Consider the following 25,749-nt stretch of genomic DNA (forward strand, 5'->3'; position numbering starts at 1 on the left):
TAGATAGGGCTCTTAAAGATAGGATATGGGGAGGCAGGTACTGATTGGGGATGATCAGCCATGATCACATTGAATGGCAGTGCTGGCTGGAAGGGCTGAATGGCCTACTCCTGCACCGATTGTCTATTTCATGAAATACATATCTTTTGGTGGTTATTTTACTACTTGTGTTAGAAACATTCTAAGCTTCTGTTATGTAAACTACCAGTAGAAAGCTTGAGAATCACTTTCAATGTATTGAAAATGCAGGAGCTTCAGCATTGACCCCTGAACCCCCAATGGGGCATTGACCCCTGAACCCCCACCAGGGCACTGACCCCTGAACCCCCACCAGGGCACTGACCCCTGAACCCCCTCCGGGGCGTTGACCCCTGAACCCCCTCCGGGGCATTGACCCCTGAACCCCCACCGGAGCACAGACCCCTGAACCCCCGGCAAATACTGGAGGTAAATATCATGCTTAGTCCACATTGCTTAAACATGTTGGGTCTACTGTATGAGAAAGGGTTTTAAAAAAGAATAATATTAATAATATAGTGTAATTCAATACAAAATAATAGTTTAAATTAAAATTAAAAGGTTATTAAAGTATCAAGTAGGCTCGTCATAAACAACCCCATTGATGAAAATAACAGTGGTCACCCAGACCTCGTTGCTGGTTGTGAAGGGGCCCCAAGAATGTAGGTCCGCCAATGCACACACGTGCGCCCACGCACACACATGCACACGCACGCACACACAAACACACGCACGCACACATACACGCGCACACACACACACGTACATATACATACACGCACACCCACTCGCGCACACGCACACACATATACACACAAACACACGCACGCACGCACACACACACGTAGACACACACACAGGTACACACACACACGCGCGCGTCCGCGCGCACAGACACACACACAATCGCACACGCAGACACACATACACACGTAGACACACACAGGCACGTACACACACACACGTAAGCACACACACGTAAGCACACACACGCAGACATGCACAGACACACACACAGACCCACATACACACACACAGACCCACAAACACACACCCACCCACCCTCCAACACCGAGTCCAGCTTGTCCTCACGCTGGGCACGGCCCCCACCCCCCGGCTCTGACCTGCTGCTGCACCGGGCCCCCGGGTTGCAACTTCCGCAGCTCGTTCAATTCTTCATCGATGTTCTTCACCATGTCCCTGGCGAGGATCAAAGGTCAGTTACAGGCTGTGCCCTTTCACCCTGACCTCCCCCTCCCACAGGGAAACCAGAGCCGACCCCTGTGACCTTTCGCCCAGGTTCATGTGGGGTCTTGGTGCACTGGGGTCCTGACCTCTCCCTCCCACCACACCCCCCCCCACACCCTGTCCCCACCCCCCCACACACTCCCACCCCCCCACACTCCCCACACACTCCCACCCCCCCACACCCACCCCCCCACACCCACACTCCCCACACCCACACCCACACTCCCCACACACTCCCACCCCCCCCACCTGAGGTCGGTGATCTGCGCCTGTACGTCATCGGCCTTCACCCCGTCCGCTGCACCTGCGGACTGAGCAAAGGGCAGAGGTCAGGGTCGACTAACGCCTCGCACCCATACCCCTCAATCATGACCCCTCCCATGGACAACTCACCCATTAGTGGTGGGTCACAGATCGCTTCTCCCCCCCCCCCCCCACCCCTCTCCTCCCACTCCTCTTCCCCCCCACCCCTCTCGCCCCCCACCCCTATCACCCCACCCCTCTGCCCCCCCTCTGCCCCACCCCTCTCCCACTCACTCCCCCCCTCTCCCCCACCCCTCTCCCACTCACCTTCACTCGGTGCTCACTTGGGTCCCGCGTCTCGTCCCCGTCCAGCGTCAGAGCAGCTGCAGCGACAAAACCCCGTCACCCAGAGACAGCGATGCCGTCCGCCCCTCGCCCCCAAACCCCCCCCATTACTCAGCCCCCAACCCCCCCTCTACAACCCCCCTCCTCCCCACCCCCACTCCCCCAACCCCCCTCCGCAATCCCCCCTCAGCCACACCCCCCTCCCCCAAAGCCCCCTGTCCAGGGTGCTGAACCTGCTTTGACCCCCCACTCCCCCAAAGCCCCCTGTCCAGGGTGCTGGACCTGCTTTGACCCCCCCACTCCCCCAAAGCCCCCTGTCCAGGGCGCTGGACCTGCTTTGACCCCCCACTCCCCCAAAGCCCCCTGTCCAGGGTGCTGGACCTGCTTTGACCCCCCACTCCCCCAAAGCCCCCTGTCCAGGGTGCTGGACCTGCTTTGACCCCCCCACTCCCCCAAAGCCCCCTGTCCAGGGTGCTGGACCTGCTTTGACCCCCCACTCCCCCAAAGCCCCGTCCAGGGTGCTGGACCTGCTTTGACCCCCCCCCCCCCCCCAAAGCCCTGTCCAGGGTGCTGGACCTGCTTTGACCCCCCCCCCCCCCTTACCCAGGTCGGCCACGACTTTCTCTAGCGCAGAGACTCGGCGGTCCAGTACTGGCTGGTTGTCGGTGACATGGCGGATGCGCTTGAGTGCGGTCACAGCCTCAGGGTAACGGTCAACTGTCTGTGAGGAAATGGGCGAGGGGCTGATGTGACGGGAGCTGGTGACCACCTGCTGAGGCAGACTGTCTGCGTGCACCGCCTGTATCTTATTGGAAGGATCATCGGTGGGGCCAGCCGGCTGTAAACCTATCACCGTCACTTGGCTTGAACCGACTGACCAGACCTGTGGAAGAGCAGAACAACACGGCTTTCAGAAGCAACAAAGACAACAGTCCTCACAGCCCAAGTAGGAAGGAACTGCAGATGCTGGTTTAAACCGGAGATACACACAAAATGCTGGAGTCACTCAGCGGGACATCTGGAGTAATAAGAAACGGGCGGCATTTTGTGTCTATCTTTGGTTTAAACAGCATCTGCAGTTCCTTGATTTCATCAGAAAATAAGAAAATGTAGAATGATCACAATGAATGGCGGCGCTGGCTCGAAGGGCTCGAAGGGCCGAATGGCCTCCTCCTGCACCTATTTTCTATGTTTCTATGTTCATTGTTACCTGAGGCGAATGGTGACAACAAACATCAAAAAGGAAAGGTACACAAAAATGCTAAAGAAACTCAGCGGACACAGCAGCATCTATGGAGCGAAGGAAATAGGCAATCTATTTCCTTCGCTCCATAGATGCTGCTGCACCCGCTGAGTTTCTCCAGCATTTTTGTGTACCTTCGATTTTCCAGCATCTGTAGTTCCTTCTTAAAAACATCAAAATGAATCAGGTCAACAGTGAAACTAGTGGGAGAACTAGGGTGGGGGAGGGATGGAGAGAGAGGGAAAGCAAGGGTTAGAGGTCAGTGTTCATACCGCTGGGGTGTAAGATCCCCAAGTGGAATATGAGGTGCTGTTCCTCCAGTTTGCATGTGGCCTCACTTTGACAGTGGAGGAGGCCCAGGACAGAAAGATCAGTGTGGGAGTAGGAGGGGGGAGTAAAGTCTTTGGCAACTGGGAGATCAGGTAGGTTTAGGCAGACTGAGCGGAGGTGTTGGCTGAAACGATCGCCAAGCCTGCGCTTGGTCTCGATGATATATCGTCCACACCTGGAATGCGGATACAGTAGATGAGGTTGGAGGAGGTGCAAGTGAACCTCTGCGGAAGGCGGAAAGGGGTGGAGATGGGAAGATGTGACTAGTGTTGGGGTCCCTTTGGAGGTGGTGAAAATGTCAGAGGATTATGTGATTATGTGTTGTATGCAACGGCTGATGGGGTGGAAGGTAAAAGGAGAGGCAAAGCACAGGCAGACTTTACTCAGAGCTGCTGTAGATTTGGAAGCAACAGCAGAAGCTTAGCAAGAGAAAACACTGATTGGCTCTAGCCCAAGTGGGAGGAGAGAAGTGAGTCAAAGCGAGGAAAACAGTTGAAAACTGAGGAATTTGGATTGTAAATTAGTAAATTAGGCAATTTATCAGTCAATATAAGCAAGACTGCTCTTAGGGAGTGGCAGTGAGGGAGCGGCCTTGTGAGGGAAGTGCCATGTGAGAAAAGTGTGAGTCTTTGGCTCGAGAGTCTTCGGCGAGGAGGCTGAGGAGAGGAGGCTACGCAAAACACTGCAGAGGGAGAGACGAAAGAAGGAGATGTCAGGCAAGCTGATTCAGTATGATGCTTGCAGTATGTGGGAGGTCAAGGACACTGCTGGTGCCTCTGGCTGCTACAAATGTGACAAGTGCATCCAGGTAGAGCTCCTGAAGGACCGTGTTGGGGAACTGGAGAAGCAAGTGGATGACCTCAGGTTCGTCCGAGAAACGGAGTCGTTCCTCGACAAGTCCTACAGTACGATTGTTACACCTAAGGTACTGGAAGAGAGAAGGTGGGAGACAGTGAGAAAGGGAGGGAAGCATGGAATGCCAACGTCCCCGGGTGTTGTACCTCTTGTGAACAGGTTCACCCACTTAGAAGCTGTCGGGACAGAAGACGTTTTAACACTGAGCGGCAGACTGGCTTGCGATGCGAATAGGGCTGTTGAGCCAAAACCAAAAAGGCCAAAGTCAGGCAACGCCATTGTAGTGGGAGACTCCATTGTGAGAGGTACGGACAGGGGTTTCTGTGGCAACAGACGGGATTCGTGGATGGTGTGCTGCCTTCCTGGTGCCAGGATCCAGGATGTCACGGACAGAGTGCAGAAAATCCTCAAGGGCGAAGGTGAACAGTCGGAAGTGGTAGTGCATGTCGGCACAAACGATGTCGGAAAGAAAGGGATGAATATTCTGCAGCGTGACTTTAGAGAGCTCGGAAAAATGCTGAAAAGCAAGACCTCCAGGGTTGTTATCTCCGGTTTGCTTCCAGTTCCTCATGCTGGCGAGAGCAGGAACAGGGAGATACGGAACCTGAATGTGTGGCTGAGGAACTGGTGCACAGGGCAGGGATTTAGATTCTTAGATCACTGGGATCTGTTTTGGAGTAAGAGGGAACTGTACAAAAGGGACGGATTGCATTTTAACAGGTGGGGGACCAGCATTCTGGCACACGGGTGGTTTTAAACTGAATAAGGGAGGTGGGGTGTCAAATGGGATAGTTGAGGATGGAGTTAAAGGGAAAGGGTTTCTTAAATGTGTGAGCGTAGAGACAGAGGGGTGTAAAATGAGGGTAGAAGCAATAGGTAGCAAGGTGAAAAGTAAAAGTGGCAGGCAGACAAAACCAGGGCAAAAATCAAAAAGGCCCACTTTTAAACATAATTGTACAAGGGGTAAAAGTGTTGTAAAAACAAGCCTGAAGGCTTTGTGTCTCAATGCAAGGAGCATTCGTAATAAGGTGGATGAGTTGAATGTGCAGATAGCTATTGATGACAATGATATAGTTGGGATCACGGAGACATGGCTCCAGGGTGACCAAGGCTGGGAGCTGAACATCCAGGGATATTCAATATTCAGGAGGGATAGACAGAAAGGGAAAGGAGGTGGGGTAGCGTTGCTGGTTAGAGAGCAGATTAACGCAATAGAAAGGAAGGACATTAGCTTGGAGGATGTGGAATCGATATGGGTAGAGCTGCGAAACACTAAGGGGCAGAAAACGCTAGTGGGAGTTGTGTACAGGTCACCTAACAGTAGTAGTGGAGTTGGGGATGGCATCAAACAGGAAATTAGAAATGCGTGCAGCAAAGGTAAAACAGTTATAATGGGCGACTTCAATCTGCATATAGATTGGGTGAGTCAAATTGGCACATGTAGAGGAACCAACGAGAGAGCAGTCTATTCTAGATTGGGTATTGAGTAATGAGGAAGGGTTAGTTAGCAGTCTTGTTGTGCGTGGCCCCTTGGGCAAGAGTGACCATAATATGGTTGAGTTCTTCATTAGGATGGAGAGTGACATTGTTAATTCAGAAACTGAATTAAGGTCCTGAACTTAAAGAAAGGTAACTTTGAGGGTATGAGAAGTGAATTGGCCAAGATAGACTGGCAATTGATTCTTAATGGGTTGACGGTGGATATGCAATGGAAGGCATTTAAAGACTGCATGGATGAACTACAACAATTGTTCATCCCAGTTTGGCAAAAAAATAAATCAGGGAAGGTAGTGCATCCGTGGATAACAAGGGAAATCAGGGATAGTATCAAAACAAAAGATGAAGCGTACAAATAAGCCAGAAAAAGCAGCCTACCAGAGGACTGGGAGAAATTCAGAGTCCAGCAGAGGAGGACAAAGGGCTTAATTAGGAAAGGGAAAATAGATTATGAAAGAAAACTGGCAGGGAACATAAAAACTGATTGCAAAAGCTTTAATAGATATGTGAAGAGAAAAAGATTAGTTAAAACAAAAGTAGGTCCCTTGCAGTCAGAAACAGGTAAATTGATCATGGGGAACAAGGACATGGCAGACCAATTGAATAACTACTTTGGTTCTGTCTTCACTAAGGAAGACATAAATAATCTGCCGGAAATAGCAGGGGACCGGGGGTCAAATGAGATGGAGGAACTGAGTGAAATCCAGGTTAGCTGGGAAGTGGTGTTAGGTAAATTGAATGGATTAAAGGCCGATAAATCCCCAGGGCCAGATAGGCTGCATCCCAGAGTACTTAAGGAAGTAGCCCCAGAAATAGTGGATGCATTAGTGATAATTTTTCAAAACTCTTTAGATTCTGGAGTAGTTCGTGAGGATTGGAGGGTAGCTAATGTAATCCCACTTTTTAAAAAGGGAGGGAGAGAGAAAACGGGGAATTACAGACCAGTTAGTCTAACGTCGGTAGTGGGGAAACTGCTAGAATCAGTTATTAAAGATGGGATAGCAGCACATTTGGAAAGTGGTGAAATCATTGGACAAAGTCAGCATGGATTTATGAAAGGTAAATCATGTCTGACGAATCTTATAGAATTTTTCGAGGATGTAACTAGTAGAGTGGATAAGGGAGAACCAGTGGATGTGTTATATCTGGACTTTCAGAAGGCTTTCGACAAGGTCCCACATAAGAGATTAGTATACAAACTTAAAACACACGGTATTGGGGGTTCAGTATTGATGTGGATAGAGAACTGGCTGGCAGACAGGAAGCAAAGAGTAGGAGTAAACGGGTCCTTTTCACAATGGCAGGCAGTGACTAGTGGGGTACCGCAAGGCTCAGTGCTGGGACCCCAGCTATTTACAATATATATTAATGATTTGGCCGAGGGAATTGAATGCAACATCTCCAAGTTTGCGGATGACAAGAAGCTGGGGGGCAGTGTTAGCTGTGAGGAGGATGCTAGGAGGCTGCAAGGTGACTTGGATAGGTTGGGTGAGTGGGCAAATGCATGGCAGGTGCAGTATAATGTGGATAAATGTGAGGTTATCCACTTTGGTGGCAAAAACAGGAAAGTAGACTATTATCTGAGTGGTGGCCGATTAGGAAAAGGGGAGATGCAACGAGACCTGCGTGTCATGGTACACCAGTCATTGAAAGTAGGCATGCAGGTGCAGCAGGCAGTGAAGAAAGCGAATGGTATGTTAGCATTCATAGCAAAAGGATTTGAGTATAAGAGCAGGGAGGTTCTACTGCAGTTGTACAGGGTCTTGGTGAGACCACGCCTGGAGTATTGCGTACAGTTTTGGTCTCCTAATCAGAGGAAATACATTCTTGCTATAGAGGGAGTACAGAGAAGGTTCACCAGACTGATTCCTGGGATGTCAGGACTTTCATATGAAGAAAGACTGGATAGACTCGGCTTGTACTCGCTAGAATTTAGAAGATTGAGGGGGGATCTTATAGAAACTTACAAAATTCTTAAGGGGTTGGACAGGCTAGATGCAGGAAGATTGTTCCCGATGTTGGGGAAGTGCAGAACAAGGGGTCACAGTTTAAGGATAATGGGGAAATCTTTTAGGACCGAGATGAGAAAAACATTTTTCACACAGAGAGTGGTGAATCTCTGGAATTCTCTGCCACAGAAGGTAGTTGAGGCCAGTTCATTGGCTATATTTAAGAGGGAGTTAGATGTGGCCCTTGTGGCTAAAGGGATCAGGGGGTATGGAGAGAAGGCAGGTATAGGATACTGAGTTGGATGATCAGCCATGATCATATTGAATGGCAATGCAGGCTTGAAGAGCCGAATGGCCTACTCCTGCACCTATTTTCTATGTTTCAATGATCATAAAGTGTGTGAGATTAAGGCCTGGTGCTCGTCTGTGGGATCATGGTCCAAGGATAAGTAGGAGGAGGTGTCTGAGAGTTGTCGCCTGGCCTCGCCTGAGAGGTCAGCACGCCAGACTAACGTGGCACCTCCCTTTTCATTGGGTTTGACGCAGAGTGAGCAGAGGGGCTGAGGTTAGACTCCTTACACCATAGCGTTCCATAGGAGGGTCCACCAGCGTGCTCTGGAGGGTCTTCCACGGGACAAACTGCTCCAGCTCCTCACGAGATTTATTCTGCAATGAAAACAAGTTAAACAGCTGTCACTCAGTAGACGTCTCCACGACAGGACCAGCCGGCTGTGTCCCTGCTCTCTCTCCCTACACTCCGTCTGTCTGGGGAGGGGGGGGTGGGGTCTGGGTGAGGGGTCGCGCGGTGGGGGCGGGTCAGGGGTCGTGCGGGAGGGGCGAGAGGTCGCGCGAAGGGCGAGGTCGCAGGGGAGCGAAGGGTCGCGTGGGGGGTGTGGTAAGGCGTCGCGGGGGGGCGAGGGGGCGAAGAGTGTCGCGGTGGGGACGAGGGGTCGCTGGGGGACGGGGTCGCGGGGGTCGGGCGGGGGGACGGGGGTAGCGGGGGGGGGGAAGGAGAGGGTGCGGGGGGGGGGGGGGGGGCGGGGGGGGGGGCAGGGGGGGGGGGGGGGGGGGGGGGGGGTGGGGGGGGGGCCAGGGGGGGGGGGGGGGGGCGGGGGAGGGGGGGAGGGGGGGGGGCGAGGGGTGGGGGGGGGGGGGAGGCGGGGGGGCGGGGGTGCGGGGGGGGGCGAGGGGGCGGGGGGGGGTCGAGGGGTCGCGGGGGGGGTCGAGGGGTCGCGGGGGGGGTCGAGGGGTCGCGGGGGGGTCGAGGGGTCGCGCGGGGGAGGGGTCGAGGGGTCGCGCGGGGGAGGGGTCGAGGGGTCGCGCGGGGGAGGGGTCGAGGAGACGCGCGGGGGAGGGGTCGAGGAGACGCGCGGGGGGACAAGAGGACACTGTTGAGGGTGGGTGTTGAAGCTTGGGCAAGGGAGCAGAGGGCAGGAGAGGGCATGGTGCCCACCTGTGCTGGCAGGTCGGGCGACCTCACTGACACGGGAACTTGTCCATGTGCAGCTCCTTGTGGAGGGAGGGAGGGAGGGAAGGAGGAAGTGGAGCCACAGCTGGACAAGGCTGGCCCATCAGGGGAAGGAGGCAGGATTCAGGGAGGTGGTCACACCTAACGCAGATGGTGACCAGCAGGGAGAAGCAGGAAGACGCCATTCAGAAACAGGTCCAGCCTTTTGGAATCTGTTGGGTGGAAGATTGAGCACTAAATGTAACAACAACCACATCTAATTGCGCTCCTTGGACTCGGGCAACGTGAACTGAATGTTGGTCTCACCAGAACCTCATTGACCGAGATCATCTGGTTGGTCACCTGGAATACAAGGAGAGGCCGCGTTAAAGAGTGACCCATCGCAGGGCGACAATAACATGGTGGGTCTTTCACGGCTGCCACACATCTGTCCACTCTGTCGGCCGGAGAGGATGGTCTCCGCTCCCCTCCACCCCCCTCCCTTCTGCCCATGGAGTGTGAGCCGGGGGGGGGGGGGGGGGGGGGGGGGGGGGGTTCTACTGGAAGTGAGATTTGCCCTCATCTTACCAAATCTATATTCTTGTTGATTTCTTTAACGTGATCTTCCATCGTGTTTTTGAACTTCTTTAAATAATGCATCTCTTGCATCACCTCTTCCATCATGGACATGGCCTGCAACACAAGGACAGGGTCACAAGGTCACAGTGCAGGGATCACTGGGTCACAGTGCGGGGTCACGGTGCGAGGTCATGGGGTCGTAATGTCTCCCAACTGTGTTCATGAGGGTACAATGACAGCAGGAGGCCACCTGCCTCATGTCTACATTGACCCACACACCTGTCCACAGGTGTACAGGACAACTGGAGAGACGACTGAAAGAGGCGTCTGCACAGTCTGCCCAATCCAGCTCTCACTGAACGAGGAATGGTCGAGGGGTTCAGACCCTGTGGGACCCACCCCAGCTGTACCCCACTGCCCCGTACCCCACCCCCCCACGGCTCAGGATCCCGGTACCCTTAGCAACAGGATTAACATCGACCTGTGGCCACAGCTGCATCTCACATCAAACCCTGAACTCTCCAGCTTCTAACGGCACCAGCTTCACCTCGAGGAACCTTCTCCAATAGTAGACCGACCGTGCATCCCCTCCCATGTTGACACAGATACAGTGACTCAGTGGAGGGGTGCGGGGCAGTGGGGTACAACTGGGGTGGGGTACGGGGCAGTGGGGTACGGGGCGTTGGGGTACAACTGGGGTGGGGTGCGGGGCGGTGGGATACGGGGCGGTGGGGTACAACTGGGGTGGGGTACGGGGCAGTGGGGTACGGGGCGGTGGGGTACAACTGGGGTGGGGTGCGGGGCGGTGGGATACGGGGCGGTGGGGTACAACTGGGGTGGGGTGCGGGGCAGTGGGGTACAGGGGGGTGGGGTGCGGAGGGGTGGAGGGGAGCAGTGGAGTGTGAAGCAGCTGCTGGCACTCACAACGTTTGACTCACTGAGATTCCTATCATCTCGGTGTGTGGAACAGGCCAGTCCTGGTTCAACCTTGTCCTGGTTGAATCAGACTTCAGTGACCCAAGGTTGCAATTAGTCAGACCATTAAGCAAGTCTGAACAGCTCAGTCTGCTTTGTGTACCGAGTGCCACAGAGACAAGGACAAAGACAAACAATGGAATAAGTACATGTTGTTCACATCCAACCAGCAGCGGACTCAATGGCCATTGTTGATCTTTGCTCAGAGAATGTACGAATACCAAGCAAAGATCCCCCCCTCATTCACAGACACTGAGTGGTTACCTGAACAATCACAACCACCAGACTTGCACAGGTCCCTCAGCAACAGGCTCAGGGAAACAAAGGCCAGGCAACCCCACTGCTGGACGAAGGGTTTCGGCCCGAAACGTTGCCTATTTCCTTCGCTGCATAGATGCTGCTGCACCCGCTGAGTTTCTCCAGCATTTTTGTGTACCCACTGCTGGACACACTGGAGACAGGAACATGGGCACGTGTTAAATCTGTAACATATTCCTCACAAAGACTGCTACCCCACACATTGATCACCAAAGTGAGACCATTTCTCTCTACCGACTCTGTCTGAAGAAGTGTCTCGACCTGAAAAGTCACCTATTCCTTTTCTCCAGAGATGCTGCCTGACCCGCTGAGATCTGTGTCTATCTTCAGTGTAAACCAGCATCTGCAGTTCCTTCCACTGTTTTTCCCCACCCCTGGTGTGCGAGTCAGAATGGGCACATTGATACACAGGCAGCAGCTCTGGGAGGCCACAGCATGGGTAATCACCTCCTGGTGATTACCACCACCTCTCCTCTCCCCTGATGCTCCCCCATGTTAGAAGCAAAGACACAATATCCATCACTGATCCTCTCCCCCTATCTTTAAGCACTCTGTTATTATTGCAATAATGATTATATATTATTATGAGGCGAGGATGTCTCCTCAGTTATACGCGCCTCCCTTTTCCTGACCATCGTCCCAATATTCCTCATCATGTCCGGCTACTGTGGGGGGGGGGGGGGAAGAGAGAGTCTCCAGACACTGGGGCACCAGTGCAGAGTGGTCAGTCTCTGGACACTGTGGCACAGGATGGGGTGTGGAGTGGTCAGTCTGTGGACACCAGTGTGGAGTGGTCAGTCTCCAGACACCAGTGTGGAGCGGTCATTCTCTGGACACCAGTGTCGTGATCAGTGGGGGAGGGCGGTCAGTCTCCAGACACCAGTGTGGAGCGGTCAGTCTCCGGACACCAGTGTCGTGATCAGTGGGGGAGAGCGGTCAGTCCCCAGACACCAGTGTGGAGCGGTCAGTCTCCAGACACCAGTGTGGAGCGGTCAGTCTCCGGACACCAGTGTCGTGATCAGTGGGGGAGAGCGGTCAGTCTCCAGACACCAGTGTGGAGCGGTCAGTCTCCGGACACCAGTGTCGTGATCAGTGGGGGAGAACGGTCAGTCTCCGGACACTGGAGCATAGCGGCCAGTCTGTGGACACTGGCCGGGTGTGTTGGATGTCCACGCCGGTTACTACCTTGTCGACGCCCTCGCGGTTGAGATCCGTGCTCTTGCGGAGCTGCAGGAGGCTCCACACATCGCTCATGGCACGGCCATCGTGCCGGCTGCGCTGCAGCAGCTCCACGGCGTTGGGCAAGCGGCTCAGCTCCTGTACCTGTAGCTCCACGTCCCGCACCTTGCGCTCCAGCCGGCGGTAGTGCGCGGGCACGGGCACCGACATGGCCAGGGGGTCGTGTCCGGGCGCGGGCACATCTGCAAGCAGGGGGTCGTGTTCGGGCGCGGGCACGTCTGCAAGCAGGGGGTCGTGTTCGGGCGCGGGCACGTCTGCAAGCAGGGGGTCGTGTCCGGGCGCGGGCACCGGCCCCACCTCGGGCAGGTGCTCGGTTTGCACCTGTTGGATGCCCAGGTGTTGCAGCACGGCGTGTAGCAAGGCGTGCAACGCAGCGAAGTTGACCACGCCCGGCTCGGGGTAGCCGATGCTCAGGTTCGCCAGATCGAACAGGCTGATGGTGGCCGCCATGCTCCGCCGCTCGTGCACTGCGCGCCCCCGCGCGCTCGTGCACTGCGCGCCCCTCGCGCGCTCCCGCCACTCGTGCACTGAGCCCCCGTTACCATGGACACGCCCATTGTCCGCGGAGCGCCCGCCCCCGCGCTCCCATTGGACCGCGCGCACGTCACTCACTGCCCGCCGCCCAATGACTGCCCCCGCCGCCCGTTGCCCCGCAACCATGGACGCCAATATCCCGGAAATAAAAACACGGGGGAGAGAGGGAGGGTGAAGAAGTGAGGGGGGGAGGGTGAAGAAGTGAGGGGGGGAGAGGGTGAAGAAGTGAGAGGGGTGAAGAAGTGAGGGGGGGGGAGGGGTGAAGAAGTGGGGGGTGGGAGGTGTGAAGAACGTGAGTGGGGGAGGGTGAAGAAGTGATGGGTGAAGAAGTGAGGGGGGGGATGCGTATAGAAGTGAGGGGGGGGAGGTTGTGAAGTTTGAAGAAGGAGGGTGATAGAAGTTGAGGGGGGAGGGTGACGACGTGAGGGCGGGGGAGGGTGAAGAAGTGGGGAAGAGGGAGGGGGGGGAGAGGGGCGAGGGCGAGAGTGAAGAAGTGAGGGGGGGGAGGGTTGAAGAAGTGAGGGGGAGGGTTGAAGAAGTGGGGGGGGGAGGGTGAAGAAGTGGGGGGGGAGGGTGAAGAAGTGGGGGGAGAGGGGAGGGGGGAGAGGGGAGAGGGGAGAGTGAAGAAGTGAGGGGGGGAGGGTGAAGAAGTGAGGGGGGAGGGTGAAGAAGTGGGGGGGGGAGGGTGAAGAAGTGGGGGGGGAGGGTGAAGAAGGGGGGGGGGAGGGTGAAGAAGTGAGGGGGGGAGGGTGAAGAAGTGAGGGGGGGAGGGTGAAGAAGTGAGGGGGGGAGGGTGAAGAAGTGGGGGGAGGGTGAAGAAATGGGGGGGGGGAGGGTGAAGAAGTGAGGGGGGGAGAGGGTGAAGAAGTGGGGGGAGAGGGTGAAGAAGTGGGGGGGGGAGGGTGAAGAAGTGGGGGGAGGGTGAAGAAGTGAGGGGGGGAGGGTGAAGAAGTGGGGGGGGAGGGTGAAGAAGTGGGGGGGGGGGGAGGGTGAAGAAGTGAGGGGGGGAGGGTGAAGAAGTGAGGGGGGGATGGTGAAGAAGTGGGGGGGGGGGAAGGTGAAGAAGTGAGGGGGGGAGGGTGAAGAAGTGGGGGGAGGGTGAAGAAGTGGGGGGGGAGGGTGAAGAAGTGAGGGGGGGAGGGTGAAGAAGTGGGGGGGGGGGGGTGAAGAAGTGAGGGGGGGAGGGTGAAGAAGTGGGGGGGGGGGGGAGGGTGAAGAAGTGGGGGGGGGGAGGGTGAAGAAGTGAGGGGGGGAGGGTGAAGAAGTGAGGGGGGGAGGGTGAAGAAGTGGGGGGAGAGGGGAGAGGGGAGAGGGTGCTGCTCTATTGGGGGGAGGGGAAGAGGGAGGGGGAGGGGGGGGGAAGAGGGAGAGGGAGGGGGGAGAGGGAGAGGGAGGGAAGGGTGAGGGTGCTGCTCTATTGGGGGGGAAGAGGGAGAGGGAGGGGGAGGGAGGGAAGGGTGCTGCTCTATTGGGGGGGGGAGAGGGGGGGGAAGAGGGAAGGGTGAGGGTGCTGTTCTATTGGGGGGGGGGGGAGAGGGAGGGGGAGGGGGAGGGTGGGAAGGGTGCTGCTCTATTGGGGGGGGGGGGGGGGGGGTTGTCAGACTGGCCCACAGTGTGCCGGTGCAGGCCAGGAGGTGGCCACTAGCATAGGAGGCGCAGCAGCCCGAGACCCAGGGCAGTAACCGTCGCGGGGCTTGGACATTACCTGCCTGGGTAAACACTTGATGTTCTACCCTATTATGTTTCTCATAAATTTAATAAACTTTTATCAAGTTTTGTTTTAACCTCCGATGCTCCAAAAATAATCTGTTTGTCGAACCTCTCCTTGCATCTAACACTACCTAATTCAGACAACAACCGGAGAAGCTCTTCTGCCCTCCAGCATACACTAGCATAGTGAAGATGAAGATGACCATGGTCTCACAAGCATTGATGAGAAACTTACGTGGCATTGCATCAAAGCAATGTTGCCCACAATCTAAAATCAAATCAATGCATTTCTTGGGTGACTCATATTGGCACGAGATTTAACTGATTGAATACAACTAATAACTTGAAATAAAAGAAAATGGTTCCAAGTTTTACTCCCTCAGGGCAAAGGTATCTGAACAAACTTTGCAATAATGTACTCAGTAAAATCTGGCAGTGAGGCAGGTGAGGTGATATCAGGGCAGGTGACCAGATGCTATGAGAAGTATTAGAGTAGATTACAGAACCCCCAAGACTGGGGCAGCTGCCAGCAACACTACCATGGCAGTCACTGCAGCCTGTGGTTGCTCAGAACAGGAAGACTGGCCTGTAGGTAGCATTAACAATGACTGTTATCACTCTGTCCCCTCCTTAACACGAGCCTAATTCTTACTTTGATCCTATTACCCTTCCTGTCATAAACATGAATCATCTGAACCAGCCCACCCCAAAGCTTCTGACTCAAACTTTATTGCAAGTGGTTACAAGATGCTGTGAACTTTCTCAGATCTGCATCCCTGGCGACATCTTACTTTCAAACAGTGCTCTCCTAGATCCAGCTCCTCTACACGTAGCAAGACCCCTCAGGTTCTGATATGTTTCATTCAAGTCGTCAAGGTATCTAGCATTGCCCACCATGTTAGCATACTGGGCTAGACCCTTTTCCCAGCATTTGTCGCATAGCCATCTAAACTCTATCCATATATTTGTACAAAATGCATTTTAAAAGTCGTAACTGTATCCATTTCTATAGCTTCCTCTGGCAGCTCATTTCAGATACAGATTACCCTCAGAATGAAAATGTTGGCCCAGGTTCCTCTTAAATCTCTTCCCTTTCACATTAAGCCGATGCCTTCTAGTTTTACAATCCTCCACCCAGAATTCTGAATGTTCTAATTGAATGAAATCCTTCCTATAGCTGGGTGAAACTGCACACAGTTCTCCAAGTATATTCTCACCAACAATTGCAGCAGCTACATCACAATGTCCCAACTTTAGTACTCAAAACTCTTGCCAAAGATTGCAAGTGTGCAATACCATTACATTTGGTGTCAATTGAAACTTTACTGGTGATGTTAACTACAATATCATCGTCACACTACCTCAATCCCACTATTCCGGCCGAGCTTACCCTCGCTCTGTCAGAATTGCTCAAAGGGCCCACGGCCCGGGTCCCTCCCCGAGAGCCGGCCCCACGCAACACGAGCTGCCTTTCCGAGATGCTCAGCGTGCCGTTCCGAGATGCTGAGAAGCCCGTACTGTACAGGCTGCTCCTGCACACTCTGCACTTCCTCGACCTTGTCTTCCGTCCGGACACGCCCTGGCGGTCCTTGTTACCACCTGACAGCGGGAGTGGTCCTCAGTGGAGGCCGCTCTACAAGGAGTCCTCCCCCTTTACATCGGGGACCTGGGGTGGAGAGTGCTGCACATGGCTGTGGCCTGTAACAGGTACTCGAGCCGGTTCACGGACTCATCAGCCACTTCTGCGACGAGGAAGAGATCGTGTTTCATTTGTACATGCAGTGTGAGAGTTGCAGCCCCTGTTCGACTATCTGAAGGGGCTGTTCCTCATGTTTTGGCCACATTTTAGCCCCACTCCTGATATTTGGGCACCCTGTACAGAGGGGGGGAGGGTCTGGAGGGAGAGGGAGGAGTGGTCTCCCTGTCGATCTGCTCCTGGGCTTGGCCAAGATGGCCATTCACGGGTCCAGCCAGCGGGTAGTCGCCGGCCGCACTGGGGTTGACTACCTGCCCCCTTTCCGGGCCATGTCCGGCCCATGTGTCCCTGGAGAGGGAACACGCGATGTCCATGGGGACACAGGTTGCCGCGGGAGGATGAGTGTATTGTTGATAAAGTTGGCGATATATTAATCTGATGACCGTTTGTAAACTGTCAATGTAGGCAGTCTCTGGTCGTGTTCATATTCTGGATGTTTGTTTTTATTTTCTGAATAAAAGTATTTGTATATTAAAATTTTTTAAATGGTAGACACAAAATGCTGGAGTAACAAGCAGCATCTCCGGAGAGAAGGCTTCAGTCTGAAGAAGGGTCTCGACCTGAAACGTCACTCATTCCTTCTCTCCAGAGATGCTGCCTGTCCCACTGAGTTACTCCAGCTTTTTGTGTCTACCTTCGATTTAAACTAGCATCTGCAATTCTTTCCTACACCTCAATCCCACGGTATAGCAACATCCAGTTGGAAACAAAACCTCCACAGCTTTCCTTTCATTCCTTCCCCAAGGTCAATTGCGAATGCAATTGGCTAGCTGACCTTGGACGAGACTACCACAGGTGGGGGGGGGGGGGGGGGGACATTGCGCTTCATGTGCTGATGGCACCATGGACTGATGGGACAGTTTCTGCATGGTACAACTCTATCAACTAACAACAGTGTGACCATCAAGTAACCATGAGCTAACTGGCCTGTAATATTGAGCGGCTGGTGACTTGCAGAGCAGGCAGCCCAAACACAGAGTGCAGTCCCAAACAGCACAACCTCATCTCACTCATGGATAGTGTCTGACCACTTGCAGCTTTCTCTGCATCTGTAAAATAACAACCATACCTTCAGACAATTCTTAGGTAATCAGAATAGTTTAATTAGTTACATGACAACCAAACCATCACAGGCCCTTGGCATCACCGATAATGCTGTCAAATAGTTTAAAAAAAAATACCAGACCCATGAGTGTAGCAGCCGCCCTCTGCCACTGTATGTGGACGTGCTGGGAGCAGTCTGTACTGGAACGTGCCGCTCAGTTGCACCATTAACAATTTACAGCTTTCAAACAGTCATTCAAAAGCAATTTTAAAAAGCTGCAGTTATTTACAGAATTAAATGCCATTGCAGCAACTATTTGAAAGCAGGGCATTGGTCTTGCCCAGCAACAAAGGCAACATTAAGCAGCCATTGCAACCCTGCGCACAACTGTTCTAGTTCTGCCTGGGTTCCTCTGCTGACGCACCACTGCATGAGAGGAGTGGGAAGGGGCTAGTCATCGACAGTAATGTTGCGGAACAGGTAGGACATGGACTCTCCATTGTGGATACGGCGGATGGCTTCCGACAGGATCATGCTGACATCAACAGTTTTGATCTTGGGGCACTGCAGCTTCTGAACTTCATGAGGAATAGTATTTGTTACCACCACCTGGAGGGGGAAAGGAGAAGGTAATTCATCTCTCAGGACCACTCAGAAAGCTCTCAAGCCAAGAAGCGCTGCCACTAAGAACAACAGGTTAACATTCGGGCAGAGCCTTCTGAAATAGAAATGTGATGATGAACAAGGATGAGGGAACACACAACACCAGTGTGTGAGGCTCCCGCAACAAGAGGAACCGCCAGTAACAAGCTCAATCCTAAAACCTCACTTTAGGTCATGCATCTCTGATCAAAGTGTTAGAATCATTTCACTGATTCTATGACCAAGCTGTCCCCCCCCCACTCCAGTGTCCCCCCCCCCACCACTCCAGTCCCCCCCCCCACTCCAGTGCCCACTCCAGTGTACCCCCCCCCACTCCAGTGTGCCCCCCCCAATCCAGTGTACCCCCCTTCCCACTCCAGTTCCCCCCTAGTTCCTGCTCCAGTGTCCCCCCCACTGCAGTGCCCCCCCTCCCCCAACTCTAGGATCTCTCTCCCCGCACCCCACCAGGGTGACACAGTGGTAGATATGCTGCCCCACAGCGTGGGAGACCCAGGTTCGATCCCGCCTACGGGTGCTGTCTGTACGGAGTTTGTACGTTCTCCCCATGACCTGCGTGGGTTTTCTCCGAGATCTTCGGTTTCCTCTCACACTCCAGAGACGTGCAGATAAGTAGGTAAACTGGCTTGGTAAATGTAAAAATTGTCCCTAGTGTGTGTAGGACAGTGTTAATGCTCAGAGATCACTGGTCGGTGCGGACCCAAACTAAAACTAAAAAAAACACACCACCCTCCCTCCCACACCAAGGTCTCTCTCCCTCCCCCCCCACACCAAGGTCTCTCTTGCCCCCCCCCGCCCCAACAGGGACTCTTCCCCCACCTCCCCTTCACCATTTTCCTTGAGCAGATGAGCATAATGTGGGTAGAGGGCTAGAGGGGATGGAGAGGTGGGTGTGGACGAGTGTTGAATGTGCTGCAGGCACAAGACGGATTTACAGAACGACGTGAATCATTTCGTAGGCTAGCACATTGCACCATGGCCTCATGTTCTAACCAGTCTCATCTCCGGTAATAACAAGAATACCTCATTAATGGCTGACTCCTCTATCAAACAGGGGGCATCTGCAGAGAGAAGGCCATGTGTGGCCATGACATAGATCTTGTATGCACCTCGCTCCTTCAGTATCTCAGCAGCTGCCACAAAGCCATCAACGTCATCAATAATATCGTCCTGTGGGTAGAATCAAGTGGAATCAGCACAGCTCGTTCCCCTCTCTCACTACAAGACAGGTATTTTAAATGTTTAAGCATTCATTCCCCAATTAATTGCACCCAAAGGGTGAACTCTGCATCAAGTTGTCCCCTATTACAATGCTGGAGATGGAGAAAGGGGCCATGGAAGAGCAAATCCATCAAGTGATGGTTCAGCTGTGAACAGAGACACTTCCAGTGGTCAACGATCCCGTACTACAAACTCACCACCTACTTAAAACACACTTTGATAACCAGGGTTAATTGCTTTAAAGTTAAGAGTTCTTTGCAACAAATTAATTCTGAGAGTACAACTGGAGAAATGTAAGCGGATTGTAAACATGCGTCAAGTTGCTGCACTGCAATTCCTTCCTTACCACGATGATGGCTATTCTTCCACCAACATCTCCAACCACAGTGATAGGCGGCTTCTCCTTGGGCATCATCACTGTGCAATGGAAAGAGACCTATTACTTCAATCAGGAATTCTGCACATTTTGAAACAAGACCACACATCAGTTTGGTCGTATCTCTGAGTGAAACAAAAGGCACATTTCACACAGACAGCCTCTTGTGGACCAAACTATTGTGAAGAGCTTGCAGCCTCTTCAGAAGAATAGGGATGTAGTGGGGTTAATCACCAGTGGGACACATCAACTGGACAAGTCGAAACAGCACGGATACTGGCCTTTGGCTCGAGTCATCCATGCTGACCAAAGTATCACAGCCCTTTTCATCGTGTTTAGGTCGTTCCTGCTTTCCTCAATTGTTTGCAGTAAACACCGGTCATGGAGAGGAAGAGATGCAAATGAATGGAGAAGGTTGTTGATCTCATGTCCCAGTTGGCTGCCTGTTGTAACATGTGCATTTCCTTCAGCTCCAGCATCACCAGAGTGCTGCACACTGCATGCAATAACTCAGATCCAAAATCCAACACCACCCAATGCACTGATGATGCACAAACGCTGGAGGCTTCCTTCCACTCTGGTAACAAGGGCTTGAGTTGCAGCTGCCAACACAGTCAATGCTTCTCTGGCACCAATGTAAGAAAGTTGTTTCAATTTCCCCAAAGCTCTCACCACCTTAAGACACCAAGCATTGGCCACCCAGCATCAGTCAGGGACTGCTCCAGTGTTTGCTGCGCGGGGCATTCACATGGTCACGCTTCATTATAGCAAATCCCAGCGGGACTGGTTCGCTCTGGCATTGGAACAATGACTTCAGAAACTGTGCGGCACCACAGGGGCTCCAGAACTGGGCCACCCTCTGCTACTTGCCCACCCCCTTCCAAAGCTCAATACCCAAAAGTGTCCTCAACTTTAAGACACTTGCATTAATTTTCATTTGCCCATGGTGAAGTCACAGCTGGCACCTGTGGAGGTGAAATGGTTCAGGCCTGCACAGTGTGTCTGAAACATGCAATACATGAACAACCACAGCACCAGGAAAGCAGAGCAGTATGTGTGTAAAAGACCACAGGTCAGATAAAGCGTCTCTTGCTGCACTGTGGGTTAGACATCAGACATTGCTGCACTGTGGGGTAGACAATAGACATTAGACATTGCTACACTGTGGGGTAGACAATAGACATTAGACATTGCTACACTGTGGGGTAGACATCAGACATTGCTACACTGTGGGGTAGACAATAGACATCAGACATTGCTACACTGTGGGGTAGACATCAGACTACACTGTGTGGGATAGACATCAGACATTGCTACACTGTGGGGTAGACATCAGACTACACTGTGTGGGATAGACATTAGACATTGCTATACTAGGTAGGCCTCCAGCTGTGGTAGACATCAACATGCCCTGTCGCTGCTACACTGTCTTACAGCCTTCATCCCTCAGTCAGAGGTACACCACACAAACAGGCCCTTCGGCCCATCACATCCATGCCAACCACCTTACCCCTCTGTACTAATCTCATTTGTGCAGTTTAGATCCATGTCCCTCTAAACCGTGCCCCTTTAAGCATCCATCTTGACACCTCTTAAAGTGGTTTGATCAGGTGGTTTTTGGCGGCATGGTGGCGCAGCAGTAGAGTTGCTGCCTTACAGCAATTGCAGCGCCGGAGACTTGGCTCCGTTGCAGAGTCTGTACAGAGTTTGTACGTTCTCCCCGTGACCGTGTTGGTTTTCTCCGAGATCTTCAGTTTCCTCCCACGCTCCAAAGACATACAAGTTTGTAGTTTAATTGGATTGGTGTAAGTGTAAATTGTCCATAATGTGCGCAGGATAGTGTTAATATGCGGGGGTGGCTGGTCGGCGTGCCGAAGGGTCTGATTCCATCATGTCTCCTGCTGGTGGCTTCCAGATATCAACCATTCTCTGTCAAATCTCTCCCCTCAAATCCCCTTTCAAACTCCTCCCTCTCACCTTAAACACTCCGTCTTGTTTTTTTGTTTAAGGAACTGCAGATGCTGGAAAATCAAAGGTAGACAAAAATGCTGGAGAAACTCAGCTGGTGAGGGAGCATCTCTAGAGCAAAGGAAATAGGCGACATCAGTAGTCTGTCACCTCCATCGTAGGTAACAGACTACTGACCGACATCTACTATAAACCCACTGACTCCCATGGCTATCTGGACTACACTTCTTCCCACCCTGCTTCCTGTAAGGACTCCATCCCCTACTCCCAATTCCTCTGTCTAGGCTGCATCTGCCCCACGATGAGGTGTTCCAAACCAGGGCATCAGAGATGTCCTCACGCTTTAGGGAACGGGGTTCCCCATTTCAACTATAGATGAGGCTCTCACCATGGTCTCTTCTATATCCCGTAACACTGCTCTCTCTCCCCATCCCCCCCCCCTCCCCCACTCGTAACAAGAGCAGAGTCCCCATTGTCCTCACCTTCCACCCAACCAGCCGTCACATACAACAAATAGTCCTCCAACATTTTCACCACCTCCAACAGGATCCCACCACTGGCCACATCTTCCCATCTCCTCCCCTTTCAGCTTTCCACAGAGACCGCTCCCTCCGTAACTCCCTGGTCAATTCGTCCCTTCCCACCCAAACCACCCCCTCTCCTGGAACTTTCCCTTGCAACCGCAGGAAATGCTACACTTGTCGCTTTACCACCCCCCTTGACTCCATTCAAGGCCCCAAGCAGTCTTTCCAGGTGCGGCAGAGGTTCACCTGCACCTCCTCCAACCTCATATATTGCATCCGCTGCTCTAGGTGTCAGCTGCTGTACATCAGTGAGACCAAGCGTAGGCTTGGCGATCGCTTCGCCATACACCTCCACTCGGTTCGCAATAACCAACCTGATCGCCCGGTGGCTCAGCACTTCAACTCCCCCTCCCATTCCGAATCCGACCTTTCTGGCCTGGGCCTCCTCCATGGCCAGAGTGAGGCCCACGGTAAATTGGAGGAGCAGCACCTCATATTTCGCTTGGGCAGTTTATACCCCAGCGGTGTGAACATTGACTTTCCAATTTCAAGTAGTCCCTGCTTTCTCCTTCTTTCCTCTCCACTTCCCAGCTGTCCCACAGCCCACTGTCTCTGCCTCTTCCTTTCTTCTTCCCGCCTCCCCCACATCAGTCTGAAGAAGGGTCTCGACCCGAAGCTCCATAAATGCTGTCTCACCCGCTGAGTTACTCCAGCATTGTCTACACTCTTGTTTTTGATACTTTTACCATGGGAAACATTTTGACTATCTGCTCCTCCCCAGCTCTCACAATCTTATACAGACAATATGCGTTTACACATTAAGGGGGGAATATCCTAGAAATTTATCTACGTTAACCGCACATGGGCCCACAAATGAGAATTAAATAAAAATTCAGTATTTATTATTTTTCACAGTAATTTATGCAGATTTTTATTGTGTTTCCCAGATGTTTGAGTAATGATTTGTGGTGAATGTTTATAATGCAGGGGATGCTTGCCCCTCAGCCCCAGGGAACACGAGCCCACCTCACCATAAATAAAGTGCTCCAATCCAAGCATCAACCAGGTGAATCTCCTCTGTACCCACATCACACAAGCACATCCTTCCTATGGAGCAGCGACCACAACTGCACACAATACCCAGTGTGGGCAAACACACCACTTGTAAAGTTGCATATAACATCACGACTTTTATATCCTCTGCTAACGTTACGCCAAGTGCCTCCTTTATCATCTTCTCTCCGTGTTGCTACCTTCAGGAAGATATGGACTTGAATGTCAAGGTCCTTCGGTTCAACATTTCTTTCTTCCCTACCATTTACACATCCTACCCATTAGACTTTGCAAAGTTCATCAGCTCGCACTTGGAGACTAAACTGCATCTCAATACACTGCTCAACCTCCCCTCTGATCTGCAGTCTCAGACAACCTTTCTCACAATCCCCACTAGCAGCAATTAGTGTTGTGTACTGCCCCATTGGGAACCCTAACCCTAATGCATGGCACACTGCACCACTGTTGGCACTGACATTACTCACGGCTGCTACCGTCACACCTGGCTGATGGTTCCCTGGCTGTGCCACACAGAGAGGCTCAGTGTGGCACAGGTGGGCACTGGTCAGAGGCTCACCTCTGCTGCCACTGGGCCTCCACCAGCACCTCAATCATCTTGAGGTTTCCATATTTACATCTGTATAAAAATTGCAAACCTAAATTTGTAAAATGTGACAGTAAAACACAGCCACATGGTTAGACATCCCTGGCCAACGTGACTGTGTATGGAGCAGGCAGATGGTTGAACAGGAAAAGGAAAAGTTATGTAGCCCAGACGTGGGGTTAAAACTCTTGCTAGAATCACTGCAGCAACAGTGAACAAAAAGTACAAAATATACAAATCTCAACCAGTATTGAGCTGAGTGTACAATTAGTACAGGGACCCATTCACCCTCCCACACTGCCAGCACTTGGAACCAGTTCCCACACCTGCCACCCTCCCACATCACCAAGGCAGCAATTCTGACATCTTCTCGTCTCTCCAAATCTTTTTGTGTATTCATTCTTATATATTTACAAGGTGCCAATTTTGTTGTAATAGGGTGGTTTTTGGGGAAATTCACTATTTGCCTGCTGTGACACTCCACCCATGGTCCTTCCATACATTGAGAGCAAGAGAGATGTTCTGCTTCATTCAGTCCCAGGCTGACACTCAAGCCCCTGTGGGATTATTTTCCATTCACACATGCAGTTTACAAGCCGCAACCACAAACAGCCTTGAGTATCCCAGAATCCGGCCCGCCATCAGTAAAAGGGAAAAATTATACTCTCGTACTTGGAAGCTCAATACCAGGAAACGGAATTCGCAGCCTATGTACAGCTAAAAGCATAAAATTTACAAAGGCAGAATAAATTAATAAAACAGAACAAGGTACATGACAATATAACCAAAGGACTACATGCGATGAGTGTTGCTTCCACATCTGCCCCGCCTGGAATGAGATTGACGTCACACCCCACAGCACTGGGCAGCCTCAAGCAAGCAACCTGACAGGTGTTTGCTGCAGGACTGTCACCTTCACCTGGCCAGGTGCACCATGACTGGTGAAGGTGAAGGCAACAACCACCAATGGCAGCTGCCAGCATCATCGCAACAGCAAACCGGATCCAGGGCTGTCACCTTCACCTGGCCAGGTGCACCATGACTGGTGAAGGTGAAGGCAACAACCACCAATGGCAGCTGCCAGCATCATCGCAACAGCAAACCGGATCCAGGACTACGGACGCTCTCAAAACTGTACAACTTATGTAGAATCATAGAAACATAGAAAATAGGTGCAGGAGAAAGCCTGCACCACCATTCATTGTGATCATGGCTGATCATCCACAATCAGTAACCCGTGCCTTCCTTCTCCCCATATCCCTTGATTCCGCTAGCCCCTAGAGCTCCATCCAACTCTCTTTTAAATACATCCAGTGAATTGGCTTCTACTGCCTTCTGTGGCCGGGAATTCCACAAATTCAAAACTCTCTGGGTGAAAACATTTTTTCTCATCTCAGTTTTAAATGGCCTCCCCTTTACTCTTAGACTCTGCCCCCTGGTTCTGGACTCCCCCAACATTGGGAAACATTTTTCCTGCATCTAGCTTGTCCAGTCCCTTGATACATTGCTATAAGATTCCCTCTCATCCTTCTAAATTCCAGTGAATACAAGCCCAGTCTTTCCAATCTTTACTCATATGACAGTCCTGCCATCCCGGGGATTAACCTCGTGAACCTACGCTACACTGTCTCAATAGCAAGGATGTCCTTCCTCAAATTCGGAGACCAAAACTGCACACAATACTCCAGGTGCGGTCTCAGCAGGGCCCTATACAACTGTGGAAGGACCTATACTCACATCCTCTTGTTATAAAGGTCAACATGCCATTAGCTTTCTTCATTGCCTGTTGCACCTGCATGTTTACTTTCAGTGACTGGTGTACAAGGACACCCAGGTCTTGTTGCACTTCCCTTTTTCCTAATGACACCATTGAGATAATAATCTGCCTCATGTTCTTGCCGCCAAAGTGGATAACCTCACATTTATTTACATTATACTGCACCTGCCCACTCACTCAACCTGTCCAAGTCACCCTGCAACCTCCTAGCATCCTCTTCGCAGTTCACACTGCC

At 52.5% G+C, this 25,749-nt stretch overlaps 2 protein-coding genes across 3 annotated transcripts in view; both read right to left on the reverse strand.

The window, feature by feature from the left end:
- Nucleotides 1-1,106: 1,106 nt before the first annotated feature.
- Nucleotides 1,107-12,946, reverse strand: LOC116987755. The gene is made up of 7 exons (XM_033043986.1): nucleotides 12,233-12,946; nucleotides 9,764-9,868; nucleotides 8,308-8,394; nucleotides 2,458-2,737; nucleotides 1,837-1,892; nucleotides 1,516-1,577; nucleotides 1,107-1,218 (listed from the first exon to the last, which is right to left on the reverse strand). The coding sequence occupies exons 1-7, from the start codon at nucleotides 12,944-12,946 to the stop codon at nucleotides 1,107-1,109; spliced, it is 1,416 nt and encodes a 471-aa protein (XP_032899877.1).
- A 4,422-nt stretch (nucleotides 12,947-17,368) lies between these two features.
- The window catches only part of prpsap1 (phosphoribosyl pyrophosphate synthetase associated protein 1), a 33,455-nt gene continuing 25,074 nt past the window's right edge, over nucleotides 17,369-25,749 (reverse strand). The window contains exons 9-12 of one of the 2 annotated variants that reach the window (XM_033044741.1): nucleotides 24,410-24,454; nucleotides 19,559-19,629; nucleotides 19,015-19,161; nucleotides 17,369-17,940 (exon numbers count right to left, since the gene is read on the reverse strand). In XM_033044741.1, the coding sequence (XP_032900632.1) occupies nucleotides 17,782-17,940; nucleotides 19,015-19,161; nucleotides 19,559-19,629; nucleotides 24,410-24,454 (422 nt within the window). In that variant the 3' untranslated portion in view covers nucleotides 17,369-17,781. The remainder of the gene's footprint in view (nucleotides 17,941-19,014; nucleotides 19,162-19,558; nucleotides 19,630-24,409; nucleotides 24,455-25,749) is intronic. The other variant, XM_033044742.1, reaches the window with a different exon arrangement.

Source organism: Amblyraja radiata, chromosome 26 (assembly GCF_010909765.2).
Source record: "Amblyraja radiata isolate CabotCenter1 chromosome 26, sAmbRad1.1.pri, whole genome shotgun sequence".
NCBI classification, from domain to species: Eukaryota; Metazoa; Chordata; class Chondrichthyes; order Rajiformes; family Rajidae; genus Amblyraja; species Amblyraja radiata.

Bases quoted from the DNA above. Each gene is read 5' to 3' on its own strand.
- LOC116987755 (XM_033043986.1), bottom strand. From the start codon at position 12,946: ATGGTTGCGGGGCAACGGGCGGCGGGGGCAGTCATTGGGCGGCGGGCA. The intron at 9,869-12,232 runs GTAGTAACCGGC...CTTGTGTTGCAG, and splicing joins ACCGCGAGGGCGTCGACAAG to GCCATGTCCATGATGGAAGA. The intron at 2,738-8,307 runs GTAAGGAGTCTA...GCTCTTCCACAG, and splicing joins CTCCTATGGAACGCTATGGT to GTCTGGTCAGTCGGTTCAAG.